This window comes from Salmo trutta, chromosome 4 (assembly GCF_901001165.1).
Source record: "Salmo trutta chromosome 4, fSalTru1.1, whole genome shotgun sequence".
In the NCBI taxonomy this organism is placed as follows: Eukaryota; Metazoa; Chordata; class Actinopteri; order Salmoniformes; family Salmonidae; genus Salmo; species Salmo trutta.
The window spans coordinates 34,343,375-34,360,028 of NC_042960.1; the positions used below are offsets into that span (position 1 = coordinate 34,343,375).

General features: G+C 43.1%; 1 protein-coding gene across 2 annotated transcripts in view; it reads right to left on the minus strand.

The window, feature by feature from the left end:
• Window positions 1–1,702: 1,702 nt before the first annotated feature.
• The window catches only part of LOC115192275 (rhophilin-1), a 50,532-nt gene continuing 35,580 nt past the window's right edge, over window positions 1,703–16,654 (minus strand). For both annotated transcript variants that reach the window (XM_029750586.1, XM_029750588.1), the window contains 4 exons: window positions 9,971–10,047; window positions 2,934–3,080; window positions 2,653–2,805; window positions 1,703–2,519 (listed from right to left, as the gene is read on the minus strand). In XM_029750586.1, the coding sequence (XP_029606446.1) occupies window positions 2,310–2,519; window positions 2,653–2,805; window positions 2,934–3,080; window positions 9,971–10,047 (587 nt within the window). In that variant the 3' untranslated portion in view covers window positions 1,703–2,309. The remainder of the gene's footprint in view (window positions 2,520–2,652; window positions 2,806–2,933; window positions 3,081–9,970; window positions 10,048–16,654) is intronic.

Below are 16,654 nucleotides of genomic sequence, written 5' to 3' on the forward strand. Positions count from 1 at the left end.
GAGCACAGAATGCAGTAACATGGCTACCGCTGTAAACTCTGTGTGCTTCAAGAAGATGCACAAGGCTTTTTACGTGTCTATTTTCAAAGCATTAAGCTAAGAACATTAACAACTTCATAGTTAAGAACACTATAACTACATGGAATAAACTGAAACATTCTACAAGAACCAATATCACTCCATAAAAACACAACCTTATGGAACAATCCTTGGATAGCTTTTCAGAATTCACAGATAAATTGGAAAACTAAATGCATAGAAACTGTAAATGACTTGGCAACAGGAAATACATTTTTTCCATGACAGAATTGAAGTAATTATGGACTGACCAATCTAGTTTCAAATACATGCAATTTAAAAGTTACAATTTTTTTTGGGACATCAGAGCAACCTGGAAGGAATTGTATTTGAGTCAGATAAGGATGTTCATATGATAGGGATGATATACAAAACCTTGCCAGGAGCATATCAAACTGACAAGCTCTTAGAAAAAAAATAAACTATTGGAACCAAAACTTAAAAAGAACAAGATGGAGGGAAAGTTGGAGCATAACTAATTAAATTACAGTTAAGGAAAATGTATGCTTAAGCCAGTATAAACGTATCTATAGAATTGATACAGTACAAGAGACAAAATTCACAAATTCTACAGCACAACAGCAGAGTCATGTCCCAAGTGTAAAACTATAATGGGTGTGTTCATAATTTCACTCTGGAGTGCCAGAGAGTGAGCTCAGAGTGCGCTCTGGGTGTTCGTAATATTCAGAATGGATATCAGATTGTCTATTGTTAATGGCAAATTCAGAGCGCACACTGGACACTCTGGCTGAGGAGTAAGGTTGATCCGAATGTTCTGACCTCACAACGACAGTCAAGCACCCAAGCTAACTGGCTAAAGTTGGCTAGCTTGCTAGCTACTGTACTTCCAGACATAAATGAGAAAACACCTCATTCTGACCATTTTACTCACCCTAGCAGAGCTGGTTAGGGTGTTTTCATGTTGTCTAGAGCATTGGTGACTGTAACTGTGCTGCTGACAACAATTGAATTACGTTTTTGGCTGATGTTTACTGACACCATTCATATTCAATGGGTGTTCGTAAATTCATCAGTTATTCTGCATTCTGGCGCACTCAGACCAGAGTGCTCTGAAATCGGAGTAGATATCCAGAGTGAATTTACAAACGCATCCAATGACTCAATAATCCAGTCTTTTTTGTGGGCGGAGCTAGAAAGTTGGCTGTCAGAAGTATTACAATGTTACTCTTAATCCGTCAGTATGCATATTTCAAGACATGGAATATGGGGGTGTCGTGAGATACCCAATGGGCTGGACGATTCTTTTCTCAATCAATCACTTAGCAAAAAGGTATATTAAAAATGTGGAAATCAATTCATCCGGCATCATTAACACAATAGAAAAATCTAATGATTTATTGTAAAAAAAATTAAAGTGAGTGGGCTACGGAGAGAAAGAAATGATGCAGTTTGAGGCCATGTGGCGGAAAATTATGTGGGCGCTGGAGATGGGGGTGTGTGCTAATGGGTCTGGGCAGGTGTGATGTAGTTGATGTTTGTGTGATGTCATTTGTGTGCTTTGTAAAACATCAAATAAAATTAAATCTTACAACAACAAAAAAGAAGATTCACAATGATCGAGCTTGAGAAAGTAAGAGTTAAACTCAGGTCCTGAATGGATGTAGGTGTGATTGTTGTTTTTACTGTTGAGAGTAACCTCATTAAGACTGGAGTGGAAAAGCAAGACTCTGGGATACAGTAAACAGTAAAACAACATGTTTTCAACATTAAGACAACATGGTGACGTTGTCTTAAGACCAGAGGCTGTAGTTTGACAGTAAGTCCAGTTTATCTTCTTTCATCTCTCTAATGCCCTTTAGCTGTATAGTAAGTCAGCTACAATAATACTGGGCCACAACTATTAGTCTATTTTAAGACGTAATTTACATGATGCTCTTAACCCCTTCAGTGACATATACCTGCAGTTGGCTGCTCTCTAAAACCACTGTAGTTTCCCTGCACATCTGGACATAGAATCCTCCTCTTCTCTTCGAACAATTCTCCTATTGGGAATGTTCCTTGCTTTGCTGCAATAATGCATTACAATATCTAGGAATATCCAGTCATATACAACTCATCCTTGGATTGGAACATGTCCCTTTGACATTCCCTGAGTGGTTTGTCTGTCTATAGCACAGTCTGAAATGGCACCCTACTCCCTAGTGCACTACTTTTGGCTGGAAGTGCACTGTATGGAATCGAGCACCATTTCAGCTTGCCCTCTGTCTATCTCAGTACATGGATTCACTGTCTCTGAGGTTTCCAAACGGCAGACTGAAGGTGCTGCCCAGTCTCTTGGTGACTCCTCCTCCTTCCCTGTTTTTCTTCCTGTTCCAGTTGAGTAAGGAGACGGAGCTCTGGCCCTTAGCCCCACCCATGGTCCGTTGCCAAGCGTTCTCCTTGTCTCCACTGGGGGAGAGCATCACTGACCTCCTCACCACCTGAACACACAACACACATTACTGATGCACCAAAGCACTCAAACACACACACAGTAATACATACAAATCACTCGAACACAAATACAGACCCAACTACCTGTGTTTCGTGTGTGTGCAGTGCTATGAAACATACCTGTGTCTCGTGTGTGTGCAGTGTGATGACGCTGAGCTCCACTCCTCGGTCACTGCAGCTCTTCAGGTTGTGGACCACCTCTCCATGTTTAGCCCACTTACAGTTCTCTCCATCCACCGCCACTATGTAGTCCCCCTCTCTCAGACCTGCCTCCTGAGAACACACACATACACAGTATATTTCAGTGGTGCGTGAAATACTGTACATTTTCAGTTCGAGGAAATAGGAATAATAGGAATGCAAAGAGGGTTAAGACGAGAGACAGGGTACTACTATCTCACCTCAGCACATCCCCCCGGCACTACTCCAGCCACCAGAACAGGAGAATCTCCTCTGAGAGTTAGCCCCAGACCACCCTCCCCTCGCTGGAGACACACCAAACGCACTGGCCCCCAGCGCGCCCGTGCACAGAACACTGACAAGGGACCCTGCAGGGGAGACAGCGAGAGACCATCTTCATTATGACTCATCATTCACTTAAAAAACATCAAAATCAGTCAGTCATCGGCGTCATCATTTACATTTAACTAATTTAGCAGACGCTCTTATCCAGAGCGACCTACAGTTAGTGCATTCATCTTAAGACAGCTAGGTGGAATGAATGTCATCATCATTTTCATCATTGTCACCATCATCAGTCATACCATTTCTATTTTATTTATTTATTTAACTTGGCAAGTCAGTTAAGAACAAATTCTTATTTATAATGATGGTCTGCCAAAAGGCAAAAGGCTTCCTGCGGGGACGGAGGACAAGACAACACAGCATGGTAGCAAAACAACATAACATGGTACCAACACAACAACAGGGTAACAGCACAAAACACAGTATAAACATTATTGGTCACAGACAACAGCACAAAGGGCAAGAAGGTAAAGACAACAATACATCACGCGACGCAGCCACAACTGTCAGTTAGAGAGTGTCCATGATTGAGTCTTTGAATGAAGAGATTGAGATAAAACTGTCCAGTTTGAGTGTTTTTTGCAGCTCGTTCCAGTTGCTAGCTGCAGCGAACTGAAAAGAGGAGGGATGTGTGTGGTTTGGGGACCTTTAACAGAATGTGACTGGCAGAACGGGTGTTGTATGTGGAGGATGAGGGCTGCAGTAGGTATCTCAGATAGTGGGGAGAGGCCTAGAGGGTTTTATAAATAAGCATCAACTAGTGGGTTTTGCGACGGGTATACAGAGATGACCAGATTACAGAGGAGTATAGAGTGTAGTGATGTGTCCTATAAGGAGCATTGGTGGCAAATCTGATGGCCGAATGGTAAAGAACCGCTAGAGAGCACCCTTACCTGCCGATCTATAAATTACATCTCAGTAATCTAGCATGGGTTGGATGGTCATCTGAAATCAGGGTTAGTTTGGCAGCTGGGGTGAAAGAGGAGCGATTACGATAGAGGAAACCAAGCCTAGATTTAACCTTAGCATGTAGCTATGATATGTGCTGAGAGGACAGTGTACCATCTAGCCATACTACCAAGTACTTGTATGAGGTGACAACCTTAAGCTCTAAACCATCAAAGGTAGTAATCACAGTGGTGGGGGGCATTCCTCTTACCAAACCACATGACCTTTGTTTTGGAGGTGTTCAGAACAAGGTTAAGGGCAGAGAAAGCTTGTTGGACAATAAGAAAGCTTTGTTGTAGGGGGTTTAACACAAAATCCAGGGAGGGGCCAGCTGAGTATAAGACTGTATCAACAACATATAAATGGATGAGAGAGCTTCCTACTGCCTGGGCTATGTTGTTGATGAAAATTGAGAAGAGCGTGGGGCCTAGGATCTAGCTTTGGTTACTCCCTTGGTGACAGGCAGTGCCTGAGACAGCAGATGTTCTGACTTTATACACTGCCCTCTTTGAGAGGTAGTTAGCAAACCAGGCCAAAGACCCCTCAGAGACACCAATTCTCCTTAGCCGGCCAACAAGTAAGGAATGGTCTACGGTATCAAAAGCTTTGGGCAAGTCAATAAAAATAGCAGCACAACATTGCTTAGAATCAAGGGCAATGATGGTGACATCATCAGTGACACATACATAACCTGAGTGGAAACCAGATTGCATACCAGAGAGAATACTACAGCCATCAAGAAAGCCAGTCAGTTGATTACTGACTAATTTTCCAACACTTTTGATAAACAGGGCAAAATAGAAATTGGCCTATAACAGTTAGGATCAGCTTGATCTCCCCCTTTAAATAAAGGACGCACCATGGCTGCCTTCCAAGCAATGGGAAGCTCCCCAGAGAGGAGAGACAGGTTAAAAAGGTCAGAGATGGGCTTGGCGATGATCAGGGCAGCAACCTTAAAACTTCTTGCGGATTAGTGGGACGCTAGCGGTGAAATTGCAGAGCGCCAAATTCAAATTAAATTACTATAAATAGTAAACTTTCATGAAATCACAAGTGCAATACATCAAAATAAAGCTTAACTTGTTGTTAATCCAGCCACCGTGTCAGATTTCAAAAAGGCTTTACGGCAAAAGCAAACCATGCAATTATCTGAGGACAGCACCCACCACACAACTGCATAACAAATCATTTTCAACCAGGGAGTTGCGACACGAAAGTCAGAAATGGCACTATAATATATGCCTTACCTTTGAAGATCTTCTTCTGTTGGCACTCCAAAAGGTCCCAGTTACATTACAAATGGTCCTTTTGTTTGATAATGTCCTTCTTTATATCCATAAAAACTCAGTTTAGCTGGCGCGCTTCAGTCAATAATCCACTCGGTTTCCCTCCTTCAAAATGCATACAAAATTAATCCCAAACTTTACCAATAAATGTATACAAACAAGTCAATCAACGTTTATAATCAAACAACAGGTACCCTAATACGCAAATAAACAATAAAATTTAAGACGGAGAATCATTAGTCTTTACCGGAGAAAAATACCAAAGAACGCGCTCTCATTCACGCGCTTGGAAACACTACAGCCAAAATGGGAGCCACCTAGAAAAACTCAAATTTCTGGCTAATTTTTCCAAAAACTAACCTGAAACTCTTTCTAAAGACTGTTGACGTCTAGAAGAAGCCATAGGAACTGCAATCGGGCACGATTTCACCCTATTATAAAAGTGCCAGCCATTGAAATCAGTGGTAGGATGACTTTTTTTTTTTGGGGGGGGGGGGGTGGTTTGTCCTTGGGGTTTTGCCTGCCATTTCAGTTCTGTTATACTCACAGACATTATTTTAACAGTTTTAGAAACTTGAGTGTTTTCTATCCAAATTTACCAATTATATGCATATCCTAGCTTCTGGACCTGAGTAGCAGGCAGTTTACTTTGGGCACGCTTTTCATCCGGACGTCAAAATACCGCCCCCTATTCCAAAGTTAAAGAAGAAAGAGTCTAAACCATCTAACCCAGATGTTTGTTTTTTTTAAGTCAAATTTAAGGAGCTCCTTTAGCACCTCTGACTCAGTGACCGCCTGCAGGGAGAAACTTTGTAGTGGGGCAGGGGAAAAAGAGGGAGGAGCATCGGTGCTAGTCACATTAGAAGGGGTGGTAGATGAGGAAATGTTGGGTGGGCAAGGAGGCATGGAGTCGATTACAAATCCTGACTTAACGAAGTGGTGATTAAAGAGCTCAGCCATGTGCTCCTTGTCAGTAACAACCACATCATCAATATTAGGGGACATGGGGTAGCTGTGAGGAGGAGGGTTTATTCTCCAGGTCGTCACCCGTTTTCCAGAACTTCAACCGTTTTCCAGTTACTTTAAGGAGAACTGCTCCTTAAAGTAACTAACTTTGGCCTTCCGGATAGCCTGAGTGCACTTAGTTCTCATTTACCTGAATGAGAGCCAGTCAGCCTGAGTATCCGTGTGCCGAGTGATTTGCCAAATGGAATTCTTGACGTGGAGTAACTCTGCCAGATCATGGTACAACCAGAGGCTGAACCTGGTTTAAAACTCAAATTTTCTTTATGGGGGTGTGTTTGTTAACAATACCACTGAAAATATTTTAAAAAAGAAGTTCCAAGCGGATTCGACAGAGGGAATCAAGCTGATTCTATATCAATTACAGAGACCAGGTAATGAAGGAATGCTTGCTCATTAAAGTTTTTTTAGGAAGCGTATATGACCAATCAGGACAGGTCGTTTCACTGAGCAGCAATTACGTACACAGGCTGTGATCACTAAGATCATTACAGAAAACACCAGACTGATACCCATCAGGATTATTTGTAAGGATCACATCAAGGAGAGTAGCCTTTTCTGGGTGTTTGGAGTCATATCTCGTGGGATTGGTAATAATCTGAGAAAGATTTAGAGAGTCCCATTGACTTAGGACTTGGTCAGGTGGTTTAAGCATGTCCCAGTTTAGGTAACCTAGCAGGACAAATTCAGATTTAGCTTTACTTCATTGGGATAGGGGGCAGCATTGGGAAGTTTGGATGAAAAGCGTGCCCAGAGTAAACTGCCTGTTACTCAGGCCCAGAAGCTAGGATATGCATATAATTGGTAGATGATTTGGATAGAAAACACTCCAAAGTTTCCAAAACTGTTAAAATAATGTCTGTGAGTATAACAGAACTCATATGGCAGACAAAAACCTGAGAACAATCCAACCAGGAAGTGGGAATTCTAAAGTTCGTAGTTTTGTAAGTGAATGCCTATCCAGTATCCAGTGTCTGTGGGGTCAGATTGCACTTACTAAGGCTTCCAGTAGATGTCAACAGTCTTTAGAAGTTGTTTCAGGCTTCTATTGTGAAAGGAGTGAGAATAAGACCACTCGGAGCAAGTGGCTCAGCTGAAAGCCATGAGTTGTTTATCGCACGTGGCCGTGAGCACGCCGTTCGTTCTCTTTCCTATCTAATGAAAACGGTATTGTCTGGTTTAAATATTATTGAATATTTATGATAAAAATATCGTAAGGATTGATTATAAACATCATTTGACATGTTTCTACGAACTTTAATGGAACTTTTTTGACTTTGTCTGGAAGTTGTGAGCACGCTTTGTGCCTTTGGATTACTGAACTAAACGCGCGAACGGAGGTATTTGGACATAAAGAGGGACTTTATTGAACAAAACGAACATTTGTGTAACATGGAGTCCTGGGAGTGCCACCAGATGAAGATCAAAGGTAAGTGATTAATTTAATCGCCATTTCTGACTTTTGTGAGTCCTCTCCTTGGCTGGAAAATGTCTGTATGGTTTTTTGTGGCTAGGCGCTGTCCTAACATAATCGCATGGTGTGCTTTCGCCGTAAAGCCTTTTTGAAATTGGACACTGTGGTTGGATTAACAAGAAGTTGATCTTTAAAATGGTGTATAATACTTGTATGTTTGAGGAATTTCAATTATGAGATTTCAGTTTGAATTTGGCGCCCTGAAATTTCACTGGCTGTTGTCGAGGTGGAATGCTAGCATCCCACTAATCCCAGAGAAGTTAATGGGCCAGGAGAAAGCTTAGAGTATTCAGGGTACAGGCCGGTGCTGATGGTGGACGATAACACCCAGCAACAGTCAACAAAGAGCTATTTGAAAGTTTAACGCTTAACACCAGCAAATCAAATAGTTTGGGGACAGACTTGGAGTAGACAACCGAGCAATGAATGTGTTCCTTGGTAAAAGATTGCCACTCCACCACCTTTGGAAGATCGGTCTTGCCAAAAAAGGTTATAACCAGAAAGGTTAACATCAGTGTTCAAAACAATCTTTCTTAACCATGTCTCAGTAATGACCAACACATCTGGATTGGAGCTGTGAACCCACACTTTCAATTGATCCATTTTAGGTAATAAGCTTCTAGTGTTAACGTGCAGAAAACCCAGGCTTTTACGAGAGCAGAAATCAGTGAAGCAAATATCAGAGCACAAATCAGAATTGGAACTAGCAACAGTATATGGGCCAGGGTGTACATGCACATTTCCAGATATCATCAGCAGTAATACAATCAGGGCACGGCAGAAGACAGGCAGATCTCTACAGTGTTGATTTATGACACTTGAATGTGCATTAGATGGCAACAAAATCATATTGTACAGCAATTTCATCAGGTAACATGAATACAAAGAGGTGGTTAGAATAGGATGGGAGGCCAAAAGTCTGTGTAACCAATAGAGACTCAGAGTCCTGAGTGTGGGAACAAACAGTCTATCCCAAGGTTGGGTAAACAATGAAGTTCATAGTCAACAAAGCACGCAGGAGCCATGAGGCAAATAGCATAAAGCACAAGAAAAAAATAACGACTTGGGGCTAGCCATTGTAAGTTCAGAGTCACTCGCCCCAACAGTGCGTGTGTGCTGGAGGCGAGCGAAAGATCGGGAGAGGGTGGAGTGTGTTGGGGGTACCTGTACCAGACAGGGAGAGACAGCACTTGGCAGACAGTGAACAGAAGGCTAGGTGGAATCCAAGCAGCAGTCCAGCAGGCAACGGGAGTAGGTGTCACACCCACTTAGGAGAAGCTTTTTTTGGGAGGCAGATTCCTTGTAGAAAATTCCAGCCCATCTAGCTAACGTAGCTAGCAAGTCTGTCAGTTTTTTTTCCACGTGGAAAAGGAGGTCGTTAGCTAGCTATATCTCTTCAGTTTTGGCGAATGGTCCTTTACGACGTCCAAACAAAGTTGTCCTGTGGTTGTTGTATTTTGGAGATTATATTCTGATGTGATTAAAGCAACAATATTGTTTCTTATTGAGTTAATTTACAATTGAAGTGTCACGGCTGCATATCAGTTCAAAATAGAGGTGAATCCAGGGGGTACTGTATTGTAATGACCTCTGCACAGATGGAGGGGGCTTTAAAGGCCTCTGCATTTGGGTGGGGAAGGCTGTGAAACTCCCCTATCATTGTTTGGGTTAAGGGCTTTGACACTTTTCACTTCACACCTCAGTGCTAATTGTCTGATGTGTTCTGTCCTAGCACCCTTGGTAGCCTTAACTTAGCATTCAGTCCCTATAAAGTAAAATATATCACCGTAATTTATTTTCTTCTTGGCTTTAAAAGTAGCTTCAGACTAAACATTACACACTCAGTTCCAGGTTGGATGGTGTTTTCAGGTTTCTTGTGCTTCTTTGCTGGTCGTTGGTTTGCCAGAGCATTTGGTGTACAGACCTTGGAAATAAGAATCTTTGGTAGTAGGAATCCTTCCAGGTAATTTTGGCCAAAATCAGGTTGTAGGTTTGGAGTTTTGATTTGGAGTGAAGGTTATGTTGTGGGGTGTAGAATCCTGTATATGTCCTTGCGGAAAAATCCATGTTTACCTAAATCTATCTTTTTGTAAAAACATGCTGGAAAATGCTCATGATCTCTCTCTCTCTCTCTCTCTGCACTCTTGTGGACCACCAAAAATAATATTAAATAAAGACTTACCAGCCTTCGGAAGATGTCAGTGACTTGGACAGTGGAGAAATTGGGTGGAATTATATCAGGCTTCTGCTGTGTTTGAGCTGAGGAAGAGGGAGACAAATGATCAATTACTGTTTCTCACAGATACAGGTAAATCGGCCAAAATAAAGGAAACACTTGAGTAAATGAGGGATACAAAGTATTTTCAAAGCAGGTGCTTAGGGTCATATATAAAAATGCCCAGTGCCCCATTATTTGTGTGTGTGTGTGTGTGTGTGTGTGTGTGTGTGTGTGTGTGTGTGTGTGTGTGTGTGATTAGATCTCAACCCAATTGAACACTTATGGGAGATTCTGGAGTGACGCCTGAGACAGTATTTTCCAACACAATCAACAAAACATAAAATTATTGAATTTCTTGTAGAAGAAATGGTGCACAGCACACTGGCCAGTGTTTATTTTTCAGTGTAACATTTCTAGCCTTATGATACAAGTATTGCATAGTCATAGATTATAATGATAGCATTTGCCTTGCTACTCACTCAGTGAAGGCCACAGGCCTTTAGAATGAAATAATTAAAACAACCATGTCTCTGTCACTAACAAATACTGTCATGGGTGGTAACTCTACAATTCACTCAAAAAGAAAAAGCAACCAGGAGAATATGATAATTAGGCTTTACACAGTATAGTTTTAAAACTCCAAAAAAATGATTTACTGTAACACTAAAAAGTGTTAATTTCATACAGTGAGAAAGCACTGTGTCATCAGGGCAAAGGGTGGCTACTTTGAAGAATCTGAAATATAAAAACTATTTTGATTTGTTTAACACTTTTTTGGTTACTACACGATTCCATGTGTTATTTCATAGTTTTGATGTCTTCACTATTATTCTACAATGTAGAAAATAATAAAAATAAAGAAAAACCCTTGAATGAGTAGGTGTGTGAATTTTTGACTGGTTCTCTCTGTGTGTGCGCACACACACACACACACAGTTATTTATTCGCCTTCATAATGCATCTTAATTAAAATAGGACAAGTTTGACTAGAGCGCATTTAACTCTGGCCAATACTATACAGTGCATTCGGAAATTATTCAGAACCCTTGATTTTTTCCACAGTTACAGCCGTATTCTAAAATGGATTAAAAAAAAGTGTTCCTCATCAAATCTACACACAATACCCTATAATGACATAGCGAAAACATTTTTGAAAATGTATTAAAAAGAATTGAAAAAATAAATACCTTATTTACATAAGTATTCAAACCCCTTGCGATGAGACTAAAATGAGCTCATGTGCACCCTGTTTCCATGGATCATCCTTGAGATGTTTCTACAACTTGATCAATTGATTGGACATGATTTGGAAAGGCACACACCTGTCTATATAAAAAGGTCCCACAGGTGACAATGCATGTCAGAGCAAAAACTAAGCCATGAGGTCAAAGGAATTGTCCGTAAAGTTCCGAGACAGGATTGTGTCGAGGCACAGATCTGGGGAAGGGTACCAAAAACAAGTCTGCAGCATTGAAGGTCCCTAAGAACACAGTGGCCTCCAACATTCTTAACTTCTCTAGAGTAGGGGGCAGTATTTTAACGTCCGGTTGAATGGCGTGCCCAAATTAAACTGCCTGCTACTCAGGCTCAGAAGGTAGGATATGCATATTATTAGTAGATTTGGATAGAAAACACTGACGTTTCTAAAACTGTTTGAATGATGTCTGTGAGTATAACAAAACTTATATGGCAGGCAAAAACCTGAGAAAAATCCAACCAGGAAGTGTGGAAATCAGAGGTTTGTAGTTTTTCAAGTGATTGCTTATACAGTATACAGTGACTTAGGATTCATTTTGCACTTCCTAAGGCTTCTACTAGACGTCAACAGTCTTTAGAACGTTGTTTCATGCTTCTACTGTGAATATGGAGTGATCAAGAGGGCCTGGAAGTTGATGAGTGAGAAAATGACATGAGCTCAGAGGCTGAGTAGTCTGTGCTGCATAACAAAGGAAAACCAGGCAATATCTCAGAGGAATTATTTCAGAGTAAGTGTCCTCTGGGATTGATTGCTGGTGGAACCAGTTTAGAGTAACCAAAAGTCTGGTTGGTTGGATTGATCCCCAGCAGACCAGTGAGGTCAGTTAGGTGAGGGACCAGAGCCAGCGGAGTCTGTGTGTCGCTGTTTGAGTCTGAGTGAGATACTTGAATAGATTAAATTGGGCATTAGAATAGACAGGTATGCCCTGGCTTACAATCGTTAGATGTTATTGTGAGAGTTTTGTAATACCTGACACTTCACCACAAGTGGAAGTTAGAAAATACAAAGTTAGATTGGACTTTTGGGACCGTTACACAATTAGATAGGCGACACAGGTATTCTGTAGGTAGTTTTGCATATCTAGATAGACAAAAAAGGATCTATACCACCATTATTGCAGTAGGTGAAATTCTCGTGTGGAGGCAACACCCTGCCCTAGGCCCATCGAATATACAATATTTTGATAATGGTATGGGTTTTCCTGTGTTTTTGGAAAGAGTCTAAAGTATAAACAGCGCTAAACGGTTTTCTTTGTCTACCACTCTGTGTGTGTGTGTGTGTGTGTGTGTGTGTGTGTGTGTGGAACAGGCACCATGGGAGCAAGGGACATGGTATTCCAGATCCCCCCCCCACAGGGGCCCTGAAGGTCATGGCAGATAAGTGGGGAAGGGACATTCTGGACCAGGTGCAATTATGGCATAGGGAAGGTGGTTTTCCATTGACAGGGACACTGAGTTTAACAATGTTAGACAAAGTCAGGGAGAGAGTGTATGGGTTAAATATAGAAAATGGGAAAGAGGCAGAAAGGCATGCATAAAGACAGGATCCATTTAGGGGACAGCCCCATCAGAATATGGTAGTGCAGACTGAGGAGGAAGGGAAAACCGATAAAGACGAGACAGTGAGAAAGAACAAAAAGAGGATGAGAAATTTCCCCCCATCTACCCAGTGCTGCCAGCACCAGTGGCCGCAGCCGGGGGAGGGGCCAACTACCATCGAACTACACCCCGCCAGTCGACTCAGACCCCCCCCCCACTGCGCCTCCTCCCGTGTTTCTTGGGTCCTCTTCTTTGCCGCAGCAATGGGCAAGCTACTCATGGGCTTGGGCCTGATGGGGAGCTCGGGCATGGATGGAGGAGTGACAGGAGGGACCAGACAAAAGTGAAGGAGACAGCAGCCCCCATCAGATGACGGCGTTGACACATCTCTTGTTTCTCCCCCCCTCAAGGATCATCTTCGAAGAATGAAGGATCTGAAGGGCACACCTGCTACGTTTCAGCAATATCCTCTGATGGCGTGTCCCAACCCCCAGCAGCTGATGACGCCGCGGCAGCGGACTGGACCCCCATTGCCTACATTCAAAGGACCTGGAGGCACGATGAAATCAAATACATTGTTGAGGACCTGCCTGACCCTAGCAAAGATGCAGTACAGTTTGCAGCAGAGATTTGAGTTTTAGCTGGACAATACAAGCCCTCAGCGGCTGAAATAGCTCACATCTGCAAGAAGAAGCTAGGGTTGAGGTGGGCTGATGTACAAGGAGACTTTGATCTCAATGAACTATGGGCAGAAAATGGTGGGTACCAAGATCAGTTAACAACTTTGATGGGTAGGGTCACGGCAATGTATCCGGCCAAAACCGATTGGACAGCCATTCGAGCATGCAAGATGGGAGAGGAAGAGACACAAGAAGACTTCCGAAAAAGGTTAAAGACCTGTTTTAGGCTGCACTGTGGTATCAGGCCGAATGAAGCGGCCTATGGAGACCTGCTGACGGACTTCCTAGTGAGGGGCCTGGCACCTGACCTGGAGAGAGTGGTGAGAACGATGTGCATCAGTTGGGAGACTAAGCCACTGGCAACTGTGGTGCAACACTAAGCACGCTGAGAGACAGCAGTGCACCCAGGTGAAGGCACGGGTCAAGAGGGAGAATCTGAAGAGTACCGAACTTAGGAAGGCTCAGCTGACGTTCTACCAAGGGGCAGCGGGTCAATGCACGGCTGGAGGAAGAAATTGCTACAACTGTGGTAAGCCTGGCCATTTTGCTGATAGCTGCCCAGAAGGACCTCAACAAGCAAAGATGGAACGACAGGGGCGGATCCAGAGGCCTCCCCTCGAGGAAGAGGTCCACTAGGAGGACAATCACTGTGGTATCCCCCTGCCCAACAACAACCATGGCAGCAACCAACCAACCGAGGGAGAACATTGACGGGTGAAGGAGGTAGTAATTTAGTTAGAATCGTCAGAGCTACCAGAACATTTGTTTTTAAAGAGTTTAGCCAACAGTGGAGGCTTGCGTCAATGGTGAGTCAATAATATTTCTTACTGATACGTGAGCTGTGATGTCTATGATTAACTGTAAGGCTAATGAAAATCTCCCATGTCTAGTGAAACAGTCAAAACTGTAGGGGGCTTCAGGCCTCCCATTCAGAGAGCATGTAATCATGCCTCTGCCGGTCTCCTTTTGTGAGGAAAAGTGTCAACATCAATTTCTCTACTCTGACCACTGTCCTGTCAATCTGATGGGCAGGGACCTCCTGTGTAAACTGGGCATCAGCATAACATGTGGCCCAACCGGTTTAACCGTTATTCATGAGGAGGAAGAGGGGGAGCTATTGATGTTAATGTCTTTGAGTTGTGTGACTGGTATTACGCATGGGACGTTGATAATGAGGTGCCCAACATTGCCCCATTGGGGCCACAAGGGAAGATTCATGTCTGAAGCAGGCTTACATTGCACCTCCATTTCTCGCCATTGACAAGAGACCTGAGATATGAGAATAAATGGCTGTTAGAAAATGTAGCGCCAGAATCTATCCAGTGTGAAGGTTTGTATTGTAGCAGTGATTTCTGTGCTTTGGGGTTATTCTAACCCCTGCACACAAAGAGCTCTACATGTTTGTAGAGTGAGGGAAAAAAAGTATTTGATCCCCTGCTGATTTTGTAAGTTTGCCCACTGACAAAGAAATGATCAGTCTATAATTTAAATGGTAGGTTTATTTGAACAGTGAGAGACAGAATAACCACAAAAAAATCCAGAAAAATGCATGTCAAAAATGTTATAAATTGATTTGCATTTTAATAAATAGGCCATGGTGGCGAAGAATTTACAATATAGCAATTAAACACTGGATGAATGTGCATGTAGAGATACTGGGGTGCAAAGGAGCAAGATAAATAAATAAATACAGTATGGGGTAAGGAATTTGGAGTGGCTGTTTACAGATGGGCTATGTACAGGTGCAGTGATCTGTGAGCTGCTCTGATAGCTGGTGCTTAAAGCTAGTGAGGGAGATATGAGTCTCCAGCTGCAGTGATTTTTGCAGTTGGTTCCAGTCATTGGCAGCAGAGAACTGGAAGGAAAGGCGGCCAAAGGGGGAATTGGCTTTGGGGGTGACCAGTGAGATATACCTGCTGGAGTGCGTGCTATGGGTGGCTGCTGCTATGGTGACCAGTGAGCTGAGATAAGGCAGGGCTTTACCTAGCAGAGACTTGTAGATGACCTGGAGCCAGCGGGTTTGGCGACGAGTATGAAGCGAGGGCCAGCCAATGAGAGCATACAGGTCGCAGTGGTGGGTAGTATATGGGGCTTTGGTGACAAAACGGATGGCACTGTGATAGCCTCCAACACTCTACTCAACAAATTGGATGCAGTCTATTTTAGAAATGACATCCCCGAAGTCGAGGATAGGTAGGATGGTCAGGTTTACGAGGGTATGTTTGGCAGCATGAGTGAAGGATGCTTTGGTGCGAAATAGGAAGCCGATTCTAGATTTAATTTTGGATTGGAGATGCGCAATGTGAGTCTGGAAGGAGAGTTTAAAGTCTAACCAGACACCTAGCTATTTGTAGTTGTCCACATATTCTATGTCAGAACCGTCCAGGGTAGTGATGTTGGACGGGCGGACAGGTGCTGGCAGTGATCGGTTGAAGAGCATGCATTTAGTTTTACTGCATTTAAGAGCAGTTGGAGGCCACGGAAGGAGAGTTGTATGGCATTGAAGCTCGTCTGGAGGTTAGTTAACACATTGTCCAAAGAAGGGCCAGAAGTATACAGAATGGTGTCGTCTGCATAGAGGTGGATCAGAGAATCACCAGCAGCAAGAGTGATATCATTGATGTATACAGAGAAGAGAGTCGGCCCGAGAATTGAACCCTGTGGCACCCCCATAAAGACTGCCAGAGGCCTGGAGAACAGGCCCTCCGATTTGACACACCGAACTCTGTCTGAGAAGTAGTTGGTGAACCAAGCGAGGCAGTCATTTGAGAAACCAAGGCTGTTGAGTCTGCCGATAAGAATACGGTGATTGACAGAGTCGAAAGCCTTGGCCAAGTCAATGTAGATGGCTGCACAGTAATGTCTCTTATCGATGGCGGTTATGATATCGTTTAGGACCTTGAGCATGGCTGAGGTGCACCCATGACCAGCTCTGTAACCGGATTGCATAGCGGGGAAGGTACGGTGGGATTCGAAATGGTCGGAAATCTGTTTGTTAACTTGGCTATCGAAGACCTTAGAAAAGGCAGTGTAGGATAGATATAGGTCTGTAGCAGTTTGGGTCTAGAGTGTCACCCCCTTTGGAGGGGGGTATGACCGCGGCAGCTTTCCAATCTTTGGGAATCTCAGACGATACAAAAGAAAGGTTGAACAGGCTAGTAATAGGGGTTGC